Here is a 22,878-nt window from a genome sequence, read left to right on the forward strand (position 1 = left end):
ACTTCTCCAACAGTCGTATAAGGATTCACAAAAGAAATACATGCTTTCAGCTGCTATCTGCCTGCAAGTGGTTTTCCTTAAAGTCACTCATAACTGTAAGAAATGAGCAACACGGGCAACATTCAACATTTAAAAAAAGCTTTCCATCTTCAAGACAATGTTTAAACAATATAAAAACAATGCTTGTCCACATACAGATGGTAATATTACTACTTAACTTCGAAGTGAACATTAATGAACACTGCAGGCTTGCCAATCTGCTTGCACTTCAGGATCGTACTTGTTTTTATAGATTAATAAAACATAATATGCCCACATATCGACATACTAGTTCCACACTAACACCTCATATCACTCACTGCTCTGTGTCTAACACATGAGGAACACCAATGCATTGGCAAATGTGGCATGTTCTCCTTGGCCTCCAAGGGAAACAACAAGACCTGGAGTGCTGCACTGTATCTGGCTGGTATGGAGTTCTCCTTCCCAACCGCAGCCCGTACATCTCCAGCCCAACTCAAGCCACTCTATGATTCTATGACTCCATGATATTCACTCCATGATATTCCATGCCACATGATGTTGTGCTCAGCAATAGAAGCTACAGGGAAAAAGGAGAAGGGATGGGATTCATGTTATAAAAGTGTTTCAAGGTTGGACTGCATCAAGTGGTTTCAAGGGCGGAGTGCATCCAGGCTTTCCAGTTTAAGGTAGCCCAGTGCAACAATAAGCAAAGTATGTAATGACCTTAAGTCATAAGGATGTTAGGAAAAATTTCTTCTTATAAAGACTGGTGAGGTATTGGAACAGGCTGCCCAAGGGAGATGGTGTAGTCACTGTCACAGGAGGGGGACGGGTAAATATGGCACTGAGGGACATGGTTTAGTGGCCATGGTTGTGATGGGTTGATGGTTGGACTAGACGATCTTAGTGGTCTTTTCCAACCTTAATGAAGACCTATGAGTCTTCTGAGGAACTGCTACATATATTGAGGCCCTGCTTCTTAAGATATTCTTGCATATTGATGGAACGTAGTGAATAATTTTTTGTCTTTCTGCTTCCACGTGGCCTCTTTTTTTTTTTTTTTCCTTTAATAAAGTGCTCCTTTTTTCATTATATTTTCTCCTTGCCTTTCTGAGGAGGCATGGTGGAACTTAGCTGCCCATCAGTTCCTAAACCACTCAAATTATACAGATTTCAGTTGACTAAATGTGTGACTGAAGTTACTGTGGCTTTTTTACCTTGTTTGTCTGTTCTACTTGACAAAAATGTCGAATAGGAAGAGGAAAGAAAGGGTTGTGCAAAACCAAGATAGCCTTCAGGAGGTGTCGTTTTCTGTATCAATGGAACAAGTTTTATTTTCTTCAGCACAGAATCTTGGTGGCTTTTTTTTTTTTTTTTTAATCATCAAAACAGAGACAGTTTTCAGCAGATGCACACCCAATCTGCAAAGTTCACTGGGCAAAATCAACACACAGTTAGAGAAAAAAAGGGTTCCTGCCTTCTCTCCTGCCTGCTCTCCCTTCTAACCCCACTAGCACCATGAGCTCAAATTCTGCTTGAGTCTTTCACATGCTCTCTGCAAATCTCAACTATTAACACTGCAGCATATATATTCTAACAAAATTCCAGCTTTGTGCTTCTGAAATCCATACCTCCCTTACTACCATCTTGAGTCATCTCTTATTGGAGTTTTCAGCCCTGTAGGTTACCATGTGCTGACAATAAAGTTAGATGGAAATGAAGTCGGACAATGAAAACAATCTTGAACTATTCTGAAGCAGTGAGTTCTGCCTTCCAGTGGAGGTAACATAACTTTCTCTTGAGAAAAACAGCCCACACAGAGGTTTGTGAACCTGCAGCTGGACTGCTTTTAGCACACAAGCTGATTTAGATCTCTCCATTACAAGACACATTATTACACAGACAAACTGAAACACCTTGCATTATTCAAGTTGCATCTAAAATAGCAATTCAAAAAAAAAAAAAAAAAAAGGCAGTGACAAAGAGTCTTTGCTACTAAAACAAAAATGAAGACCATCTTCATTCTTTCATGGTTGAGCTTTTCCAATTCTGAGCATAAAATTAAAAAGGAGACAAGTTATAGTCACAAAGCAGTTGTGTTGTGTGCTTTTTCACCTTACAAAATCAATGCCATGTGACCTTGTATCTTCACTGTACACTCTGAATAAAGATTACTGTGCAGGTATGTTTTTACCTTAAAAACAGTGCCAACCAAAGGACAGCTTCTAACTAAAATGCTGCCTGAATGTTAAATTAATATTTCCTATCCATAGAGCATTTTGTTCACACTACTTTTTCCCTCTTAAATGCTTCAGTTTTGCAAGTAGGTTTCCTATTAATGTAGCACGAAACTTGTAGTATAAGGGATTTCTCACCTATTGCCTGGATCATGTCACTCCCCTCTTTGATGTGGAAGGTAAAGGAAGCTGATTCAAGTCCAGGCTCTTCATCCCAAACTTCAAGGCTCTGAACAACTCTGCTCCTGGCTACATTTCTGTTCCCCATCATATTCCTTTCATTCTGCTCCCTGAAGCCCATAGCCTTCCTTCTCCCTTGTCTTCAGACTTTCCTTCACATCCTTTTTTGCACCTGGGCAGTTGCTCTCAGTGCATTCCACTTTCTTTAAAGCAATTAATTTCTTCTGTGAAGCACAAAAACCTTAAGCCACCTAGGGAAAGTTGTCTCTGTCCTAAAATTAAATGCACAATTTCAATGCTCAGAGAGACAATCATCCTAGGGCCACCATGAGTGTTTTACATCTGGATGACTCCAAACATCTGTTTACATTATGAGTAGATACAAGAGGGGGGTCACCTAGTATTGTTTGTTCATATAGTTTTAGGTATACTACTGCCCTTAAATCAAACACTTTTAATGTCATTGTTAATGCATTTTATAAACTTATCCTACAACCAAATGTTTCTGTCATTGGCTGCTAATATATGCCTTTTTATTTTTATTTTTATTTTTTTTCCCCCCGAGAATTCAAATAATTTCAAAAGTAAAAGTGCCATTGCAGGATAATATTTACACTGAGGAATTCTTAAAACTGTTGAAACAGGATGTTTAGGGTACTCAAGAGATTTAAAATCAAATCTGTGAGGAAGGAATAACAATCTTCCATCCTCACCAGAAGGATTACTGAGCAGAAATCACTAGAGAAAAATGGAGTGGTCTGAAAATTATTTTAATCCCACCTGGAGGGAAGATATTCACAGAATCACCCGGGTTGGAAGGGACCCCAAGGATCATGTAGTTCCAACCCCCCTGCCTAGCAGGGCCACCAAACATACACATTATTGAAATATGACAGACACATTGGGAAGTCCTTAATCTGGTAAACAAAGTGGAAACAGTCTTTTGTTGAGACATTTTGACTTAAAAAATAAAAATAAATAAAAATTAAGAGAGAGTGAGCAAGAAATCCTTTTTTCTCAATGCCATTGTTTTTCAAATATCAACTGTGTGACACCTATGGTGTCTGTTCTGGTTCAAGGAACATAAAAGCGTGGAAGCCAAATATCAAAAGACAAATTACAGCTGTGAAACTGAAGGGAAAATTTCTTCAGACAACTCCTGTACAGCTACACAGTGCTACTTTTTGTAGGCCCAGTAAAAGGGTGCCTTTAGGAAGACACCAGAAAAAGATAACATGTCTCAAAGAGATTTGGAGATACTCTATGGCAGGACTGTGACACAGGACTACACAAAGAGGGCAATGGATGAAGGGCATAAAGACATTCCTAGGCTATCACATCCAAATGAAAGTAGAAATGGAAATTGATAAGAACACCAAAACATAGCTCTAGGTCCTACCTGAATTTTTTTGCTTTCCATATGTAAACCGTTAGCTTATATTGAACTCTTTTAAGTTCAGATGGAATAAGTACGTGATACACAGTTGTAATATTCTAGCAGTACAAGTAGTTCTCTTTGTGATGGACTGATGGCTATAGGTCGCAAACCTGCCAGTGTTCAAACACCTGTGCTCTCCAACATTCCAAAGTTGTAAAAAAAACCCAAACCATTTAAGCCAATAGAAGCCCTGAAGCTCCTTTCATTTTCAGCAGCCAGGACTGAAAATGCAAGATTGTATACAGAGAATGAAGAATGGAGAATCACAGTGTTTCAACTATCACACGGGGTCACCATGAAGTAATACGTGGCAACCACAACCAACCTCTTTTGTCTAACACAAGTATTCACTTTACAGAAAACTACTTCACAGGAAAATTTTGTGTGAATTAATTAAGCATTCACAGGACTTAAATTTTTCTTACAGAATATAAAAATTGTATCTTTTTCAAAATTTCAGGAAAAAAAACAAAACGATTAGGTCTACAATCAACTGTAAAAAATGAAGTCAGACTTTTTCCCCAAACGAGCTACAGATTTTTATATGAGGTTGCTATTTTTCTTATGTAACCAGTTACCACAACCTCAGAGTCACAAGCTACATTCTCTTCATAAGAAGACCATTGTGGTTTTCAGTATAAGCACCAGCTCGTATACTTTGGCATCCCATGGTCACTCAGATCTCTGATAGTAACAGAAAATTATGCTTTTATCCTTGTGTCTTAAAGGTCAGGTTACCTCAGTTACTGAAATGCACACTTCTACAATGTCTATCTCAGTGCTATCTAAACTACACCGGGCCAGAGTAGCACAGCCAAGAGCAGTCTTCCTCTCCAGAAAGCAGAGTAATATTGTATCATCATCCTCAGTTCCTGGTTTCATCTGGAATCTGATTCAAGACAGCCATTCTAGTTTCCAAAATTCTTCATGGAGGCAGAAAGGCTCCACAAAGTCTTAACAAAACGCATTCATGCTGGAATTTCCATTGAACCTAAATGTATTCCACTCCTCTAATCTGTCCTTTTCTTTCCACTTGTGATCTTTCTTGTACTTCATTGGAACTTTCTCTACTATGCTTTTTCAAGGCACTAAGTTATCCTATCTTACTTTCCTTAAGAGGACATCTTAAGAAACAGTATGCTGCTTGGACTACTTCTTTCATTCCTGGTCATGCAGAGCACCTGCCCCCTCATCTGCAATTACTTAACATCCCACTGGGACTACATATATATGGAAAGCAGCAAACAGAAAATGCTCATTCAATTCAGTGTCAGAGAGCAAAGAAGAAAGCCAGCACCGCATAAGCAGTCAGCTCTCCATAGACCACCTTCACAGAGCATCAGAAATGAAAGACTTCATCCCACTGCTCCATCTTGCATTTCACTCATGATCATCACTGTAATTGTCCAAAACAATGCAGCACAAAGTAATTTCTGGATCTACTTGGCATCTTAGCTCTCTGGACTCACTGAATTCCATCCACTCCTGGTTATTACATGCAACAATTCATTATGCTAAGGCTCTGACTGGATCTGATTCTTCCAAAATGGCCCTTGATATCCAGTGTGCTAGACAGCAAGCTTTACAGCAGTATTAGAAGTAGAGGACTTCACTGATTTTAATCCACAAAAACTGTCAGTACAACCAACGTTGTATTTTAAGCAGTAGGAATGGTAAGAAAGTAGAAACAGATAATCTTAATGTGAGCAAATGGGAACATGTTCCCTGAGGGGCTTCTTGAACATATTTAAAGTCACGCGAAAACATGTCAAAGAATGTTTATCTCTGAGGAATTAAAAAGTGTTCTCAGATAACTTTAATATAGAAATCTACACTGCAATCTGTTTTGTCATCTATAATTCCCAAATGCTAAAAATATTAAAACCAGGTTGGGAACAAGCATGATTAGACAAGCATTTAGTGTCTTTATGAATTCTAATACTGTACAGATTTGTGAGCCAGGTTTGACTGATTGAAGAACGAATTGATTAAAAACACTGCTATTACTCCATTGTAAAATAATGTTTTTAAAATGCAATTTGTACCTTTGTCCCTTATTTGTCTTTTTTTCTTTGGCTCTCCTTATTCAAGTATTATGGTGTAAAAGACAGACAGCATGTAAGGTTTCAAACACTTCAATAAACTCCGTGTATCGTACAAATTCACAGTTTGAGATTACACTGTACTGATTGCTACTAAAATTTTGATAATAATGTTCAGGTTTTAATGACTGGGTGACATTTGTCTGATAGAAAGCCAAATTTATTTCTGTCAAAGATGCAGAAATGTACAAAAAGGGTCTTTAAAGTGTCCCTCTCCAATCCCTGGGGCATAGCAGCTCTGAAAGCATAACTACTGTGCTGTACTTCTCTCAAAGGAATAACAACTCCGTGTGAAAGAGCAATTTACAACTTGCTTTGTGTATCATCAGCAGAAACAAAAGATAGAACAACAAGCATATAAAGCCTTTTTCCCATTTATCCCTCCTGACCTTTATCTCTGCCACCCACCCAGGAAATAAGGGGGAGGTAGGTAGAGGGCATAGCCTTTTACGTCAAGTTTTCAAGGTAATATCCTGAGCTACAGGAAAAAAAAATCTGCTCAGTTGTTCTCTCTTCCTTAGACAGACCTCCTCAGTATTCCTATACCAAGTCTGCTCAGGGGCAGCAAGGGCCTGCCCATGGAAGAAATTAGGAGTGACGCTCTTCTGACCAGGAGCTGAAAAGACTGGCTGAAGGGAGATATATGACCTCAATGGCTGAAGCCTGTAATGGGAAATGCCTTGAGCTACATCCCTCTTCCAAACAAATACAAGACTCACAATCTTCTAAGGCCAATGTCGGTGACCATCAAGGAAAAATCTTTCAAGCAGAATTTGAGGAAGTTACAGGGAAAATCTGCAACAGGAAGAGTATTGGTTGGATAAGAAGGCACCACTTTGGGAATGTCACTGTCTTTGTGGAAATTTCTCTGTATTTCCAGAGGGGATTGACTGTTGCTGGAAAGCACTCCTGAGACTGCTAGGGAAGTAACAGTATGTTCTGAAGTTCCACAGGTGATGACAAGAGTTTGGGTGCTGACACTTAACCAAAAGTTCAGGAAAAGAGTCAAGGTTCATCTTTACTTCAAGGTTTTTTCTGTTTCATGCAGGCAATTTCTGTAATTTTCATGTAACAACTTCTACACTTTACCTAAACTATGCCTGAGTATAAGCTGATGCTCTTTTCTTATTGGAAGCTTTTGCTGTGGCTAGTTTGATTCAATCCAGTGGCAGAAAGGAACTTTTTTTTCTGAAACGCTGAGCAAGTGCAAAGATGAATCAGCAGATGGTCCTCAGACTGAAGTAGCTAGCACAGACAGATCCAAAAAGAGGATTTCTGAAACAGAAATTAAAGCTTGCAGCATGCTCTTTAGACATTAAAGATACTATAGCAAGATAAGGCACCTGTGCAGATCAAAGAACTCGGGTAACTGTGGGGCTTAAAGACTTCGGCAGAAATGCCATCTAACTATAATGACACTTGGCATATCCATACAGTTATGATCATGAAAGATAGATTTTTGATACAGTATACAATGTTTCCATTAATAAGTGAAAACTGCAGCAGAAAACAAAGCCTGGAAAAAAAGAAAAATCCAAGAAACAAAACATGGAGAAGAATGTGATACTGCTTTCAGAAATATATTGCTGAGGCTCATATTTACAAAAAGTTAAAAAGTTTCAAATTTTGAATAATTCTTCATGGTTTTTCTCAAATAAAATGCCAAAGGCATGTTTTCTCACAAAAAAAAGAGTACATTTTATAAGAAAATTCAATACACGATAATTTAGTTTCCTTTCTAGTGCAGCTTTCCAAGAAATGGGCAATGCATCAGTAATACTAAATTAACAAGTTGTTCAGGGCAGAACATAATAATACTGTCTTTGGAATGAGATCAATGAACCAAGGTGGTTTTCTTTGTAGGTGAGGCATGAATTTGGTTGTGGAGAACAGAGGAGGAAAAGAGATGATTTGCTTCATGTGAAATAAGAACACTGCCAACACACACCCCTGTCACTGAGTATAGTCATTAATTTAAAAGCTCTCCCCTCACTGTTATACAATTTTTTCAAAGCCTCAGAAGAGAAATATTTTACTTTTGCTTTGCAATTAGCTTATATCTAAAATCTTCATCATGTTCTTGGTCAAAAATTAATTAGACTTCTAGCAAAAGACTGATGAAGTGTTATACTGCTGTATGGCACAGAACAGGAGAAAATTTCCCCAACAGCACTTCTAGGATCTCTCATTTTTTGGGAGAAGTGGATCGTAAGGAATCTTCACATTAAGTGGAAAATTTGATGCTTTTTCCTTTCCTATCTTTTTCTCATTCTGAGGTCTACATTAAGCCCTGTGAATTTAAATTTTCACTACAAGATTTGAAGAAGAGTTTCTGAAGAAAAGCATTTCATCCAGAAAAAGGCTAGCATTTTGCACTTTTAATACTACTATGTGATCGCTCTCATGTCTACATCACTTAGCTGAGTCCCTCTCAGTCTCTGGTAAGCACCAGTTATTTGACAGTAAAGAGGAAGAGTAGATAAATAGATAAACTCAGTGTTAATGCACTGATTCTTTTAACATGGTATTTAGTCTGGTAGATAATGCTAGACATATAATGAGGGGAACATACATTAGTCTGTAGTTCCACACAACTGTTAGCACATTTTATTCTCCCTCATCCTGCTCATCTCAGCACAGACAACATAGTTCAAGTGACAGTGTTTATACAGCACTTTCACTGTAAAAATACATCATACATGCAACACCAAGACATGAACTGGATGAATTTCTTTCCTAATGTTTTATTGTTCTTCTTTGCTTTCCAAGTGAAGAGCAACCTGTTTGTTTGCTTCTCTCTCTTTGTTGAAGACTACTCCCTAGAGAACCTTGTTTATTTGTTTTAAACTTGTTTTTACAGGTCTGTTAATAAAATCAGGTGGAGAGGAGAGATGTGTGTGCAGGTAAAAAAGTAGTGCCTGCAAGTGATATCAACACTTATTCAGCAGCAGTAGTCAAGTTCAGGCTTTGTCCACACCCAGAAGATGCAGGGATGCTTCTGCCTTCTACTTCATACCTGAGTCTAACAAGGTAGTGGAGTAATCTGGTGAAAGCACACTGATCAAATGAAAATCTATTAATTAACTCTTCTTGTTGATACAAATTATCCTACCCTACGTAGTTCTCAAAATTCTTACTTAGGATGAAATTATGTACTTACAAAAAGACACAAGAAAACCAAAATTAAGTAAACTTTAAAATTCACTTACAAAAAGTCTACATTGAGGTAAATTTGGAAACAACACTACATGACAGTGGAAGACAACTCTGTCTAACTATGACAGGAATTTTTTCTTCACAAGACTGAAAATATCTTACCCTTGGAAATATGCTTTTTTTTTTTTCCCTCTACAAAATTTAAAGAACAGAAAGAGTTAAAGAAATTAAAGTGCATGCACCTGCTTCAGTCTACATTTTATTTCATGGTTTGAGTATGCCCATGACTTTTGCTGGGGTGGAGTCATTTTTCCCAGTTCTCTCAAGTGATAAAGCTAATAAACTATCAATATTGCCAAAAAGTCAACAAGAAAACCAAAGTAAATCAACAAAAAGCATTCCATCAAATAATTTATATGCTCTGCCATCTAAGAATTTTTTGTAGATACTTGCATACTTTGTTGTTTCTATTTCTCATTTTCCAGTCTCTCCTAATGTGGACTTCAAATTTAAGTCTAGGGCTTAAATCTAAGCACATGAAATATCACCCTATGCATAATTACTTTACTTATTTGTAGCCCAAATACCTAAATAATTTTTTTCAAATTTAGCCTTGAAAGAACTTCTCACCAAGAATTATTTACATAACAAGGTTCAAAGCTATCTTTTTCCTTCTTTTTTAACCTGCTGCCTGCAAAATAAAACATTGCAGGGTTTTGTTGTTGTTGTTGTTGTTTGTTTTTTGTTTTTTAAACTCTAGAACAACTTGGAAGATTTTCACCAAAGTGTAAAAGAATACACTGAAAACCCCACAAGGAAAAACAGAAAAAAAAAGACCCACAACTTAGACATAGCTGGAAGCATGAAAAAAAAAAAAATGTAGATGTAAAAGTGATGAGAACTCATTAAATTTTTTTGAAATTCTGAAATACTTTCTAATGTGAGACATTGCATATAGACCACGCATAAAGACCTGCATGAAGAACCACACAACTGCAACAACTCTTACAACAACTTTCTCTTGTAGTACACACACCAGAAACACAGTACAGGCCTAAGTTCATCCTTAAAACACATTCCAAGATCTATCAGGTAAGAACTGTCAAAACGACTATTTAAGGTTTGTTATAGTTAAAAGTCCTACAGAAAATAGGTCATCGTCACCTTTAAAGATCTGTCTTTATTTGGAAGGGTGCAGCAAAGTATATGGATCTACCAAAAAATGGATGTGTTTCTAGTAGACCAGAAGCTAATGCAGACAAACAAGTTTCAGCTGTGTTCACATCCTTAGTTTTGAGTTCAGGTACATAACTAAATTATCCCAGTTAAGAAATTGTTGCATATCAGCCTGACTGTGACACCAAAAATTCATGTGCATATATATTGCTCACTGTAAACCTGATATTAAATGTGGATGATTAAAGTTTTGTGAAATACTTTCTTGCTCACAAATTTTCACCTCACAGTGGTTGTGGTAAGTGGAAGTAGCCAATGACCATGGCCCAGTGGACTTACAAAAAAAAAAAATCATCATATTTCTGAGTCACTGTTCAGTGAATTACTGTTTTCGTTCAATCTAGTTATAGCAGAATTGAAACTGGTTTAAACACGTCTACGTTTGGGCTTAAACTAGTATAATTGGCTGAGTATTTACATGAGTGTATATATATCTACAAGGGTATACAGATATATATGCATGTGTGTTTGTGTATGAATCTATACCTCAAAGTAACTGTTGTTTCTTCCTTTCTAAAAAATTAGCTACTAGAAGCATTACAGTAAAACACAGTCCTAGTTTCTCCTCCATATTTGCAAATCAAAATATAAAAACCTGAAGTCAACAAAAAAAAAAAGGCAAAAACAAACAAAAAATTTCATCATCTCCTCTACACCAGCCTAACTATTTTGTGAAATCCAAAGACATGTAGTAATTAATTTTTGGCAATTTCTGAAATTCCCAGCCATTCTCAGTGCAGTTTTTTCTCTTCTCAACATAACAGTAAGAACCAAAATAGTTCCCTACCATTTTGCAGCTTGAGAACAATGACATCAGAATGTATGGATTGTCATTTCTGATTTGAGAGTTACTTGTACGTTGCTAAACATACAGATGAATAAAATCATTTGTGTTTCTTTCTTCTTCTTCTTTTTTATTTAATAATGAATTTTTTTCTGCTTGGAAGTCAGACTCATAGCTAGCAATGTAAATTAAGATATTTAGTCAAGTTACCTCTTTTTTGAATGACAGTATATTTCAGGAGTTTTCCTTATTCTGATTTTTAGGAAAGGGTTATAATTTACTGTCCTGGCACTGGTAAATTATTTTCAGCATTTACAAATGTTGTATAAGTAAATATATAAAGGTCAGGAATGTGTACTATGGCCACTTATGTTTGATAGCTTTTTGATACATAAACATGCACTCAGCTCAAAATAGCCATCAAAAAATGGATACAGTATAGAATTTCTAAGAAGTGCTACTGAGGGTTTCTGTAGTTGTAAGTAATGGTTATTTCATAAATCTTTTTTTTTTTTTTTTTTTTCCCTTTATGGTTGACTGCTTTTGAGTTTATGACCCTCCCCAAGTTTTAGCAATTTAACTGTTTCAAAATACTATAATCGAACAATTGTAGTAAAAAAAAAATCAGGTTGCCATCCTGTGTATCTGATAAAATTATCTCTTTTTATGCAAACAAGAGAAAGAAAGCATACAGCCAAACATAGTTGTCCCAACACTTCTTATGCAATAGATACCACAGGATCTTTTTTTATTATAGGTTGTTTGAAGATGTCTTTTCTTTTGTGATGTAGATTCCTTAAAGGAGAAATGTCGTATGGAACTAGATTTCCTGGTAGATATACGGACAAATAAGAAATTATCAAGCATGCACCTGCTTTATAATGCAAAGGATTTCAAGCAAATCAAGTATTTCACTTTGCTTGGTAGAGTACATCAAGATGTAGCTGTAGAATTCAGAACAGACTAAATGTATTTGTCAGTTAAAAAAAAACACGTGTATACATACTTAAGATGGAACATGTTCTTTTTGTACTTATTCTCCTAACCCTTATGAAATTTTGTTTTAAATACACTAGGCTTACTTTCCCTACTTTCTGTGCTGCTCTGGTAGCATTAAGTATTGTTAGTTTATATTAACTCTTGCAGATCAAAGCCTTGCATATAGTGCTAGATATCACATCAACTTCACAAATCAAATATAAAAAACAGAGCCAAATGAACCCTTGCAGAAAAACAAGCCATCTGGCTGTAAGATTGCTAATAACATGAACAACACTTAAGTTTACAGATAATTGTTGAAGTAACACTATTATTTCAAAAGGATTTTTTAGAAGATGCTAAATCTTCTCTGAGATCTGTGTGATCATTTCTCACTTGCAAAACCAAAAATCTGTTACACTGCTCCTTTTGTGTTATAACTTCTGCAAACACACACACCAGTGCTTAAATGCATGCACCCAGAGCTGGATGTCTCCATGAAGATACAATACACAGGGATCCTGAGCAGGGTCAGCCTTGACTTATATCCCTGCTGCTGCTGCTGTGGCAACGGTGACTTCATGAGAGCACATGTGTGAGGAGAGGAGGGCTGGCTGTGCAGGCGCATGCACTCAGGTTCCACAACAAGCGTATCCAAACATAGGTGCTTACATCCTGACTAACCACACGGCTCAACAAAGTTCCAGTTAGTCCATACATCCTTGTATGCATCCATGCAGACTGGCTTTGCACTGATCACCAGCAACATGCACATGCAAATAATTCTAGTACAAATTGGTAGGGTGCAATCATTTGCATAGTTGACTTAAAATTCACACATGACACACGACTTGAGGAGCCTGAGACCACACAAAAACACACAGAACCTGAAAAATTCCATGATGACTCCATGACTGTATCTAGAAGGCTGGCATTCCAAACCCCACATTCTCACTCCGTTAAAAAACTCCACTTAGATTTGGCTAGAATTCACTACTCCTAATGCACACTGGATGGGTACATTTTTTCCCTTAAAAACATAAAATCTCGCAAACGCTTCCATGTTCCGCAACTTTGTTCTTCAGCAGTCTAAAATTAAACCCTTCTGAGTCACATCAAGCCGCTAATACAAAGAGATGTTTAAAAAATGTAAAGAGGAATGAGGGAGTAGGAGCGGTAACATACAGTACCATGAGCTGCTTTGGCCTCCCAGTCAGTGGTGTACAGTTAACAGATCACTCCCGGCCTTCAGCAGACAGGAAAAAAACCCCGCCGCGCCGGGAGCAGGCAGCTGGAGGGAGGGGGCTGGGGGAGAGGCCTGGCAGTTTACACAAGCAGGCTGCCCAGCTCCCTCCTGGTGCATTCCTTCCCCTCTATCTCTCGACCTTTTTTGCGTGTGTCTTGTCATATTTTCTTCAGCTGCTAATTGTCTGGACGGCAAGATTTTAAACAGCAGCAGCTTAAGAAAAGCGAAACCCGGCTAAGTAGCTATCGCAGCCCATCAGCTTCACGCTGCTGGGTAAAATTTTCCAAGGGAAGTGCTCCTCTGATAGTTCTCAAGTCGCTGGGCCACCCTCCTCCCCCTCGCCCCACCGCACACGCTCCCCTCGAGGCCCGAATGCACTTGTGGCAATAAAACATTCATGCGACTTGGAATTTTAACACAATGCCATTTCCCTAGTTTAACCTGAAAGGAATGCACTAGTCACAACAGACTACATCATCCTGCCATTAAGCCCTGCCAAGGAACCGCTTTTTTGGCTGTACTGGGCCAGCTCTGACGGGAAAGGAGTACACAGACCCACACACAGAGCACAGAGGGGCCACCTCTGCTTCCTCAGCCTCATCCAGCAACACCCTGCTCTCAGCCGTGACCCCCAGCCTGTTTCGGCGTTGTGACAGGCGTGCGGTGCATGTGTCACCTCAGGACTTCTACAGAATCACAACACTGACCAGGCAGCTCCGGCATCTCATGGACTTGCTGCTCTGTCTCAACAAGCACTTGATCATCTGCCAGAAAACAGGGGGGGGGTAGCTTTTTTTCCCTTTTTAAATTTTTTTTTTTTTTTTTAATTTAAAAAAAGCACCCCAAATTCCTGCTTTTAAAAATAACATTTATGCTGTTTTTACTGCAAATGTTCTCCATTTGAACCCCAAGACCTTTTCTCCAGCTATGTCCCCTTACTCACTATAAAACAAACAAGCAAACAAACCTGTGGTAATTAGGTTATGATTACTGACAGAGCAGTTTGCTTAGGGGACTAGTTACCAAAGCTACCAACACTTTGGTATTCTACTGGAATCTTATTTTTTTTTCTGTAATTAAAGAAAAGGGCAAGAAAAGGCAGAAGTATTTTCTTGATTTACAATGAGTGCTGATGGGAGAATGAAAACATAAAGAGTCTTACTTGCCCCACATTAATAGCTCTGTGCAGTGACAGGATTTCTGCAAATACAAATAGAAGGAAAGCGCAGCAGAACAGAATACAAGACATGTTTACCTGCCAGTGGCTTTTTGAAGCTATCAGCACAGACTTCTGAGACCTGACTTTAGGTACTTTGTGTAGTCCTGAATAGCAGGGCAGCGCAGTCAACTTCACAGAGAAGAGTGGTGCTGCTTTTTGCCATTCACTTCTCACTTAAATTCTTCTACAGCTGAATTCTCCTGTTTTAAATGGGCAGAGTGCACTGAACCAACAGGTAAGGAAACGTTCAAAAACCTGGAAATACACCCTTAACTATTCTGGCACTTGTGTTAAAAAGGGAACTGATACCAACTGTCCCGGTGTCCTTGCTCTGTTCCTATTGGGAACAGGACATCCAGGACAGATGCGCATAAACAAAAACAGGAGATAAGGCATTCATAGTTCTGAAGAAGACAACATTGACTGTAAGTCACGAGTGTTGGCTAGTATTCTCTCATAACAGATTATTGCTGTCATTATCATCAACATGCCAATGTGGCTCCATATCTGCTATAAAGAAAAACAGGAGAGGATAGGTCCCTCTTCCTGAGGAGTTAGGAAGATATTCTATCAGTATAAAACAACATCCAAACATTGTATTTCGAAATGTACAACAGATCAATAGATCTGCTGATAAAGAATACCTGGTGCCATTGGCACAGAAAATAACTTCTGTATGATTTTTCCATACAGAATCATGTTTCCAGAATGCAAAAAAAAAACAAAAAACAGTGGTTCCTTGGGCTTCCAAGTTTCTATTACTAGTGTGTATGTTTTCAGGAAATTCAAGCTTGATTCTCTGCTTTCTAGAACAACATCGACTTTAAAAATGCCAGACCAGCCACAGTGAACAGTGGTTAGTATCACATATTTCAGAGAAAGAAGGACAAATAAGGGATAGGCTTCCCACAAAACAGACTCCACCCAGTTACAGTTTAGTTTATGGCATGATGTGAAGACGAATATAATTTTGGGGCTGAAGTTTTGCAAGTGATGTTTTGGTGTCCACAGAATTTCCTTTTGGTAAAACAAATAGTCTTTAATTGTCATTTAAATTACAATTTGTACTTTTGTTGGGTTATAAGGAAAGAAATTATATTTATAAAAAACAATACAGTGGTGTAAACACCACAAATGTGTCAGGAACAGTGAGGAAAGTTAAATAACTATATGCAATCAAGTCTATTCTGCTGTTGAAAGCAAACAGTATTTTACACTTAGTCTATGGATGATAATATACTCAGAATCCAAAGTTCTCAGAAAATGTTTTCTGCTCAGAAAAATATGACCTTGATACTAAAACACCATAGGTGTTCTTTTTAAAGGTATCCTCTTGAATTTCAAGAAACATTCAGTATCTAACTGACCCAAACACATAGGACTTGTAAAAGTATAGGTATCTTTTTTAAAAGTCTACTACCAGAATAAGCATTAATTTATTCAGTATTTACATAAAAACTGTAGAGTTTATGAATCTCTGCTTGCAGCCTCAAATATATCTACGCCCAAGCTCAAATATTTGTAGGCTCACACTTCCAAGTGCTCAACATGATTTGTCCATGCTTATACATGCTACTTCCTTTCATTTGAAAGGATTCCTTCTCATTCTTTCCTTCTGATAAGGAATAAATTGTAATTTTCTACTTAACTCCACTTTGTATAACTCCCATGTAAACCAAATATCTCCAATCTTCATTTCATCACAATAATCCATTATCAGCTCTCTATAGCACAGACTTGTCAGGAGAGGGGCTGCCTTATCACATCAGAAAACGAGGATAAGTGGGAAGCAGTAGTTAGGACTTACACAGACTTGTTGATCCTTTCCTATCTGTTTCTCCATTCAAATAAAAATCCTCAATCACTCATTCATAAAAACAATATTGTAAGAGTTCATCATAGCAGACTGATCAGGTAGAAAGGCTGCATTGTTGTATCACAACCACTCAAGAGCAGGAAAACAACCAATGCTTACAGAATGGTCTGGAGTAACATTTACAAGGACTGCTCCAAAAGCAATGCCTCCTGTTTCATTATGCTGTTCTATGATGTCAGAGGTGGATGTTGATGGTATGGCAGTGGAGGTTAAACCTTCCCACCAGTATTCTGTTACAGGTTGTTGCCGTGTGACAGATGGCAGCAGAAGGGCACTCTGACAAAATGGCATCTGACATGGAAAATCATAGCAAAGATGTGGAATTGAATTCCTCCGTGTTAAAAAAAAAAAAAAAAAAAAAAAAGGCATTCATTGATACTTACTGAATATTTATGGAAACCACATAGTGTATGTGAGCCCAGCAAGGTGGTGGGTGGTGTGCGTCAGAAGTGCAAGTGGCAACAGCAGGTCAGCTCTACTGGTACAAACTGTTACAAGCACGTCATGCAGACTTTTATATATGGGTGGTGAAAATGCAAAGCTAGAAGTTGTGACTACACTGAAAAACTGTGTTTTGTAACTAAGAGTTTCATCTATCAAACAGTGCTATTGTGCTCTCTGTATCTGTTGCAGTTTCCACAGAAATAAATAGGAAGCATTACTTCTGGAGCAACTTGTTTACTTAACAGAATACTTTTGAAACCAAACACTCTCACACTGGGTTGAAACATATGCCCAAATAATCCAGAGTATTGGATTGCAATGGATGCCTAAAAATTTTCTTTGAAAATTGAAATGGTCTTCTTCACAAAACAAATGGATATCCTGCTCTCCTATGATCCATTTCTCTTAATTATGTTTCACAGGCAGCATAGACACAAATTTCAAGGAGCATGCAGACTACAGATGGAGAGAATGCTGCTAAACTGAAGACGGATTGAGAGGTCTTTTGGGGGTGCACACTGAAAAACACATTTTAATTCTGAATAAAGGAGCACCAAGTCTGGTGCTACTGAAGGTAAGACTTCTATTCCAACTTTTATATCAGCAGCACCATCATCACTGCAACAATAACAGGAAACACAGACACTGCACAGAACACTGCTGAGAACATGTTACCAGTGGTAATACTCACTAAAGGTCCAGTCATATTTTCTTGCCTTCACTTCAGGTGGACATCTGTCATGAACTCGATACATCTTAAATATCAGAATTAATTGTCTTTATTATCTTAAGAAGTGGGCAACTTAAATATCAGAATTAGTTGACTTTACTATCTTAAGAAGTGTTACGTTTTCCCTTGACCTCCTAGACACCAGGAAGTAACATAAGGAGATGCCAGGAGGCCACCAGTTTGCAAAGAGAAAATTTAATGCTGAGAAAACTAATAAATGAGACTTAATGTCCTTCTCCTCCCCTGTTTTCCCCTATGTCATCATAATTCTCAAGGAGTTAAAATTAACATGATACTGGACAGGAAGAAAAGTAGTATCCTTTGTTGTTCACTGTTCTACCCACTTCTGACAATTGATGAAGAGTCCATCTGGGAAAGATGAAAGATTTCTTCTCAAGCTCATCTCTGTAGAAAACCTGTCAATGGTATCCATTGTGCACGCACTTCCACAGCATACCAGGCACCTTACCACTTCCTAAATGCATCACAGAGGGCTTGGTTCAAGCTGTTCCAAATAATCCTCAGCCCTGAACACTTTCAATGAGAAAGAAAACACTCTGAAATTCAACTGCATTCTTTAAGCCTGGGTCAGGAACACTGGCCTTGCGTGTTATAAACTACGTTTTCTTTAGGCTAATCTGTCAGTCCTTGGATGACAGAATGGATGAACGTAGCAAGCAGGTTCTAAATGTCTAGAAATTTCTGTGGTCCATTAACCTTTAATCTGCTGACAAGGGAGCAAGGAGATAGTGGAATATTAGAAAACCAGCCCTGTCAATCAGAATTCTGCCTGTGTAGAACATGTTGGGAAACAGCTTTGAAGAAATAAAAAACTTCAGTTAACCATTTTTGAGGGAGAATACATGTCTTACTGGGTACTTGACACAAAACGATTGTGTAAATTAGTGGTCTGATGAAAGAGAACAGACTATTTTATACCAGAGGAGGAAAACAAACAAACAAACAAACAAACAAACAAACAAAAAACCTAACCACAAAGAAGAAGGTAGTAATTCTAAGCTATGTAAAAAATTTAAGTTTCTTGGTGGAAGATGGATGGACATTTAGTGCCAATAAGAGCCTGGTGGAAGTTGCAGGAGAATTAACATCTGGTTGCTTGTCTAACTCCTCCTCCAAAACAATACAGATCTTTTCCTATTTAGGATTTGGACTCAGTGCAACAACTAGCGCCAGAGCAGACAGCTGCAGAGTCTTGAGAAGGGAGCGAGTCAGTCAATTCACATCTTCAGTTAAAAGTTTTCTGGCTGCTTATTCAAGTTCCTGGATCTCTGGAGAAGCATCTGAAATGACAGTCCTCCACTGAGTTCATGGGGCTTGGATACTGAGACACTGAGCTAGCGTAATCCTTCTGCTCCTCCTCCTCAGAAGAGTTGGAATGAACCGCTTGCTAGTTTGCCAGCAGCTAGCTCTTGGGGCTCCCATACCACCATCTGCACAGAAGCTTTCCCGAGAGGTTGTATGCAGACTTCTTCCCAGGCAGAACTAGTGGAAACATGTGCACCTTCCTACAAAAGCATAATTCTAGAATAAACTCCTAAAAGCTTATTTGATATTGCAGAGAAATCAGATGTAGAAAGAAAAGCCACTATATGAACTCTGCTGTTTTCAGCAACTACTTTTTGGTTGGCAAACATGCATTCAGGAAATTAGGCCGATGATATGAAAGAATCTTTACAGCCTGGCCAATGGGGCTCTTTCCCTTTGTCCTTCCAGCATGGCACCAGAGCAATGTCTAGAAAATTCTCTATCATAGCTTGGTCAATATTTAATAGGACAATTACAAAATAACTCTAAGTAGGCTATTTCAAGTCACGGTACCAAAGCTGTGAAACTAGATCATAATCTAACATTATTGATAGTCATTTCAGTAAGCAGGAGAAGAATCATTGCTACTAAAATGAGGTTGGCAGAGCAGAGTGACTAAACTGTAGGGAACACTTAGAGAAAGGAATGGCAGCATAATCTGTCATTCATTCTTACTGAGCAATCACAGTTTTGAACTGATATCTACAAACTGTTCCTCTTACTGGGAACTTACAGTGTTCCTGGTGTCTTGGGCAAACACAGTGCAGAAAAATATGAAATAACAGAAGAATTTAATTGTAGAACACTAGCAATATCTCATATTAAATTCTCTATAGAGACAATTCACTGTCTGTGGCTAGAAACAGGAGAGGGATTTAGCAACACAGGTTCCATTTTGCTCTATTAACCAAAGTTGTAATTCAATTCTCTATTTGGGTGCCAGTCTCTGCAAAATAAATAAATAAATAAATAAAGTCATATTCTATAGGATTTATGGAACACATTGTTCAAATAATTTAAAAATTGGGCAGAAGACATTAATTATGTATTTTACACCCACATCTGTACTTATAACTTATTTGAGTTGAACATATATAAATGAACTTCCGGTCAAATGCATCTAAATAAGTCCAACTTCTGATGTGCCTCTCATGAAAAAAAAACAGTAAAAGCACTGGATAAAGTTGTTCATTATAAGCTGCATTTTTTATTATAAGAAAAATCCTTTCTGATCATATTTCTTGTCTGATTAGCTATGCTGATAACCTGTTCTCCACACTTTCTTGGCATCCTATTGTATTCCTATTAAATTGCAGTATCTCTAGGGACTAAACTGTGGTGATTTGTGTATGACAATGAGAGATTTAAATCATCAACCAAGGCTTCAATTCAGTCAGGGCACAAAATAACTCTAGTGAAGTCATGGAAGCACAAGCTGGACACTGCTTCACATTCTCATGAATAAGCATGCCTAAAATCTGCTGCAGCTAAAAATGCTAAGTGTCTTACTTCTTTCTACAGCAAGATGGCACGGGTGTTTCCAGCAGCAGTAATAAAATCTACTACACCTTAATCATTAGACATTCCTGACACCTAAGAATGGGCGCTCAAGATTTTTACTGAATTTAACCATCAGAATCAGTATTGTGAGTACTTTTGCATCTATTTAGTTGCCTCTTTCATCAGTACCTCTGCAGAACCTTGCTCTTATTTCACCTTCCGCTCAGAGGGCCTAGAAGGTTCTGCCTAAATCACCACAAATTATGACACTAGCTGCACTGAGGGCATTTATGTAGCATTTATTTCTCCTGAGTCTTTCAGCCAAGTATATCACTTGCACGATTAAACCAGTCTCCAATGGCTCTGAGCCCCTCTTTGCCTAAAATAATAGAAATATATCCATCTGCGTACAGTGCACATCGGATGCACTTCAGCATGGCGTCTCATGTTTATGTAACATTAACACAGCAGGGCACATTTGGTTTGTCCTCTGCATGCTGCACAAAGTTGCAATGGCAATTCTAGCAATGCCTTCTGAACAAGGCAATGTGCTATTGTAAGAACATGACCTCCTGACTTTGGTTTTTACTCTTCATCTCATTGGTGGTTTCAATTAGCCTCTGACATGCCTGTTAAATGACAAAAATTTTTCATCTGCTCGTTTCCATACTTTAAAACTATTATCTACTGAAAAGAATCAGCACTGATTAGTTAGCCAGGGTATCATCTTAGTCTTGTTTGGTTTGGTTTAGGTTTATAAAGTAACCACCTCAAGACAGGGAATATTTTTTAGTTTATGTATGAAAACTGATACAAATGTTGCAAATAGCAAATACTCTAGTTCTTATAAGCTCTGGAAATTTACTAGGCGCATAACCTTCAAAAGGATAAAATGAAAATAGGCAAGGAATATAACCCATACTTTTGTGCAGTTAGAGTGCCTCACTGAGTGAGTAGCAACTAAAAAACAGATGGACTGTGTCTCAACAGAATTTGTCATGTTATGAAGACAAAAAGGAATATTTCTGCTTATCACTCCTGAAATTTCCATTCTCAGAAGCCTAGCACATGAAAGAAATTATCTTAAACCTTCCCAGCAAACAATATTAAGAAAAAGATATTCAGAACAGTGCAGGAATCATAAGTGTGTAGTGTAGTATAATACAAAAAGACTAGTATAAAAGAGTGTCGTTCCAGTTCTCAACACTGATTTGCACTACAGAAACTCCTTAAGTTCTAGAAAGTTCTGGTTAATCTATGCCAAAGAACCAGAGATAAAAATACGACCATTTTATTAGCCATTTTAAATGAAATGCAATGTTAATTTCATGTACATAATCTTCATTACTGCCATACACGTATTACTAATGTAATTTAGTCAATTAGGGCATAGCTACAAATCTGTCAGGTACCACCATGAGAAATATAAAGTATAAAGTTGCACTGAAAACATTAAAAGTGAATACTAAAATAGCAGCAGTAGGGATAGGCTGAGAGAGGAAAGAAGGGTTTGGAAGAAGCCTTAAAAACTGCTAATTACAACCAGAATAATAATTTTTTAAAAGCACATTTATAAATAGCTTATTTATATCCAGACATATAAGCACAAACTCTCCTTAGACTTGCACAGAGATTCATTAATGACTAGATCAAGTATAAGAGACTGAAATTCAGATCTGCAACATGCAGTTTAATGCTGCATTTCCACAGCTTTCCTGACTTTATATTCCTTCTGTTTCTTCCCTCTTTTCCCTTTGACTTAACTACTATACAGAAGACCTCATCACGACACATATTAAACAGATGAACAACACGTAACTTCACTGGAGGATGAAGCTGGTAAACACAGCCATTCATCCTGGTAACACATCACCTTTTTCCCCCTCCACCTCCTGCTTATTACCTCCGTGGTCCAACCAAAAACATTATGTACACAAGTACATATATATATCTGCATGTGCACATTGCGAGTTTTATGCTTGAGAAATATGTTAATTTACCAGGCTCGGCAAGGCACATTTGGTGAGTGTATTACCTGGTTAGTTAAAATAACAGAAGGGAAAAGCTGGGGTAAGCAGGCTGAAGCCCTGTGTGTGGCCAAGGCAGCGGGAAGCAAAGCAGAGAGAGAGAGAATGAACCCAACAACACAACAGTGGAACAGGCAGCTGGCCTGAGATGCTAATTCAGCGCTTTAACAAATCAATGCCACTTGAAAAGTACAATGCGAGCCCTCACTGGGTAGATGTCAAGGGACTGAGAAAATGCATTCTCAAGTATTTCACATTAAGAGGGAATAATGTGTTAATTTATAACTCTTCACCCTATACACTTGGATTATCCATCTGTGTCAGTGATTTGACTTCTTAAATTTATCAAAAACATGCGCAAAGGGAGGCATCTTC

At 37.9% G+C, this 22,878-nt stretch overlaps 1 protein-coding gene across 8 annotated transcripts in view; it reads right to left on the bottom strand.

The window, feature by feature from the left end:
- BNC2 (basonuclin 2) overlaps positions 1 to 22,878 on the bottom strand; it is a 362,491-nt gene that overhangs the window by 215,526 nt on the left and 124,087 nt on the right. Inside the window, exon 1 of one of the 8 annotated variants that reach the window (XM_048930706.1) lies at positions 13,326 to 13,368. The exons of the other annotated variants lie outside the window; for them this stretch is intronic. Within the exon in view, the coding sequence (XP_048786663.1) occupies positions 13,326 to 13,328 (3 nt within the window). The 5' untranslated portion in view covers positions 13,329 to 13,368. Of the gene's footprint in view, positions 1 to 13,325; positions 13,369 to 22,878 lie in introns of those variants that run through there. 8 annotated transcript variants of the gene reach the window in all.

Source organism: Lagopus muta, chromosome Z (assembly GCF_023343835.1).
Source record: "Lagopus muta isolate bLagMut1 chromosome Z, bLagMut1 primary, whole genome shotgun sequence".
Lineage (NCBI taxonomy): Eukaryota > Metazoa > Chordata > Aves > Galliformes > Phasianidae > Lagopus > Lagopus muta.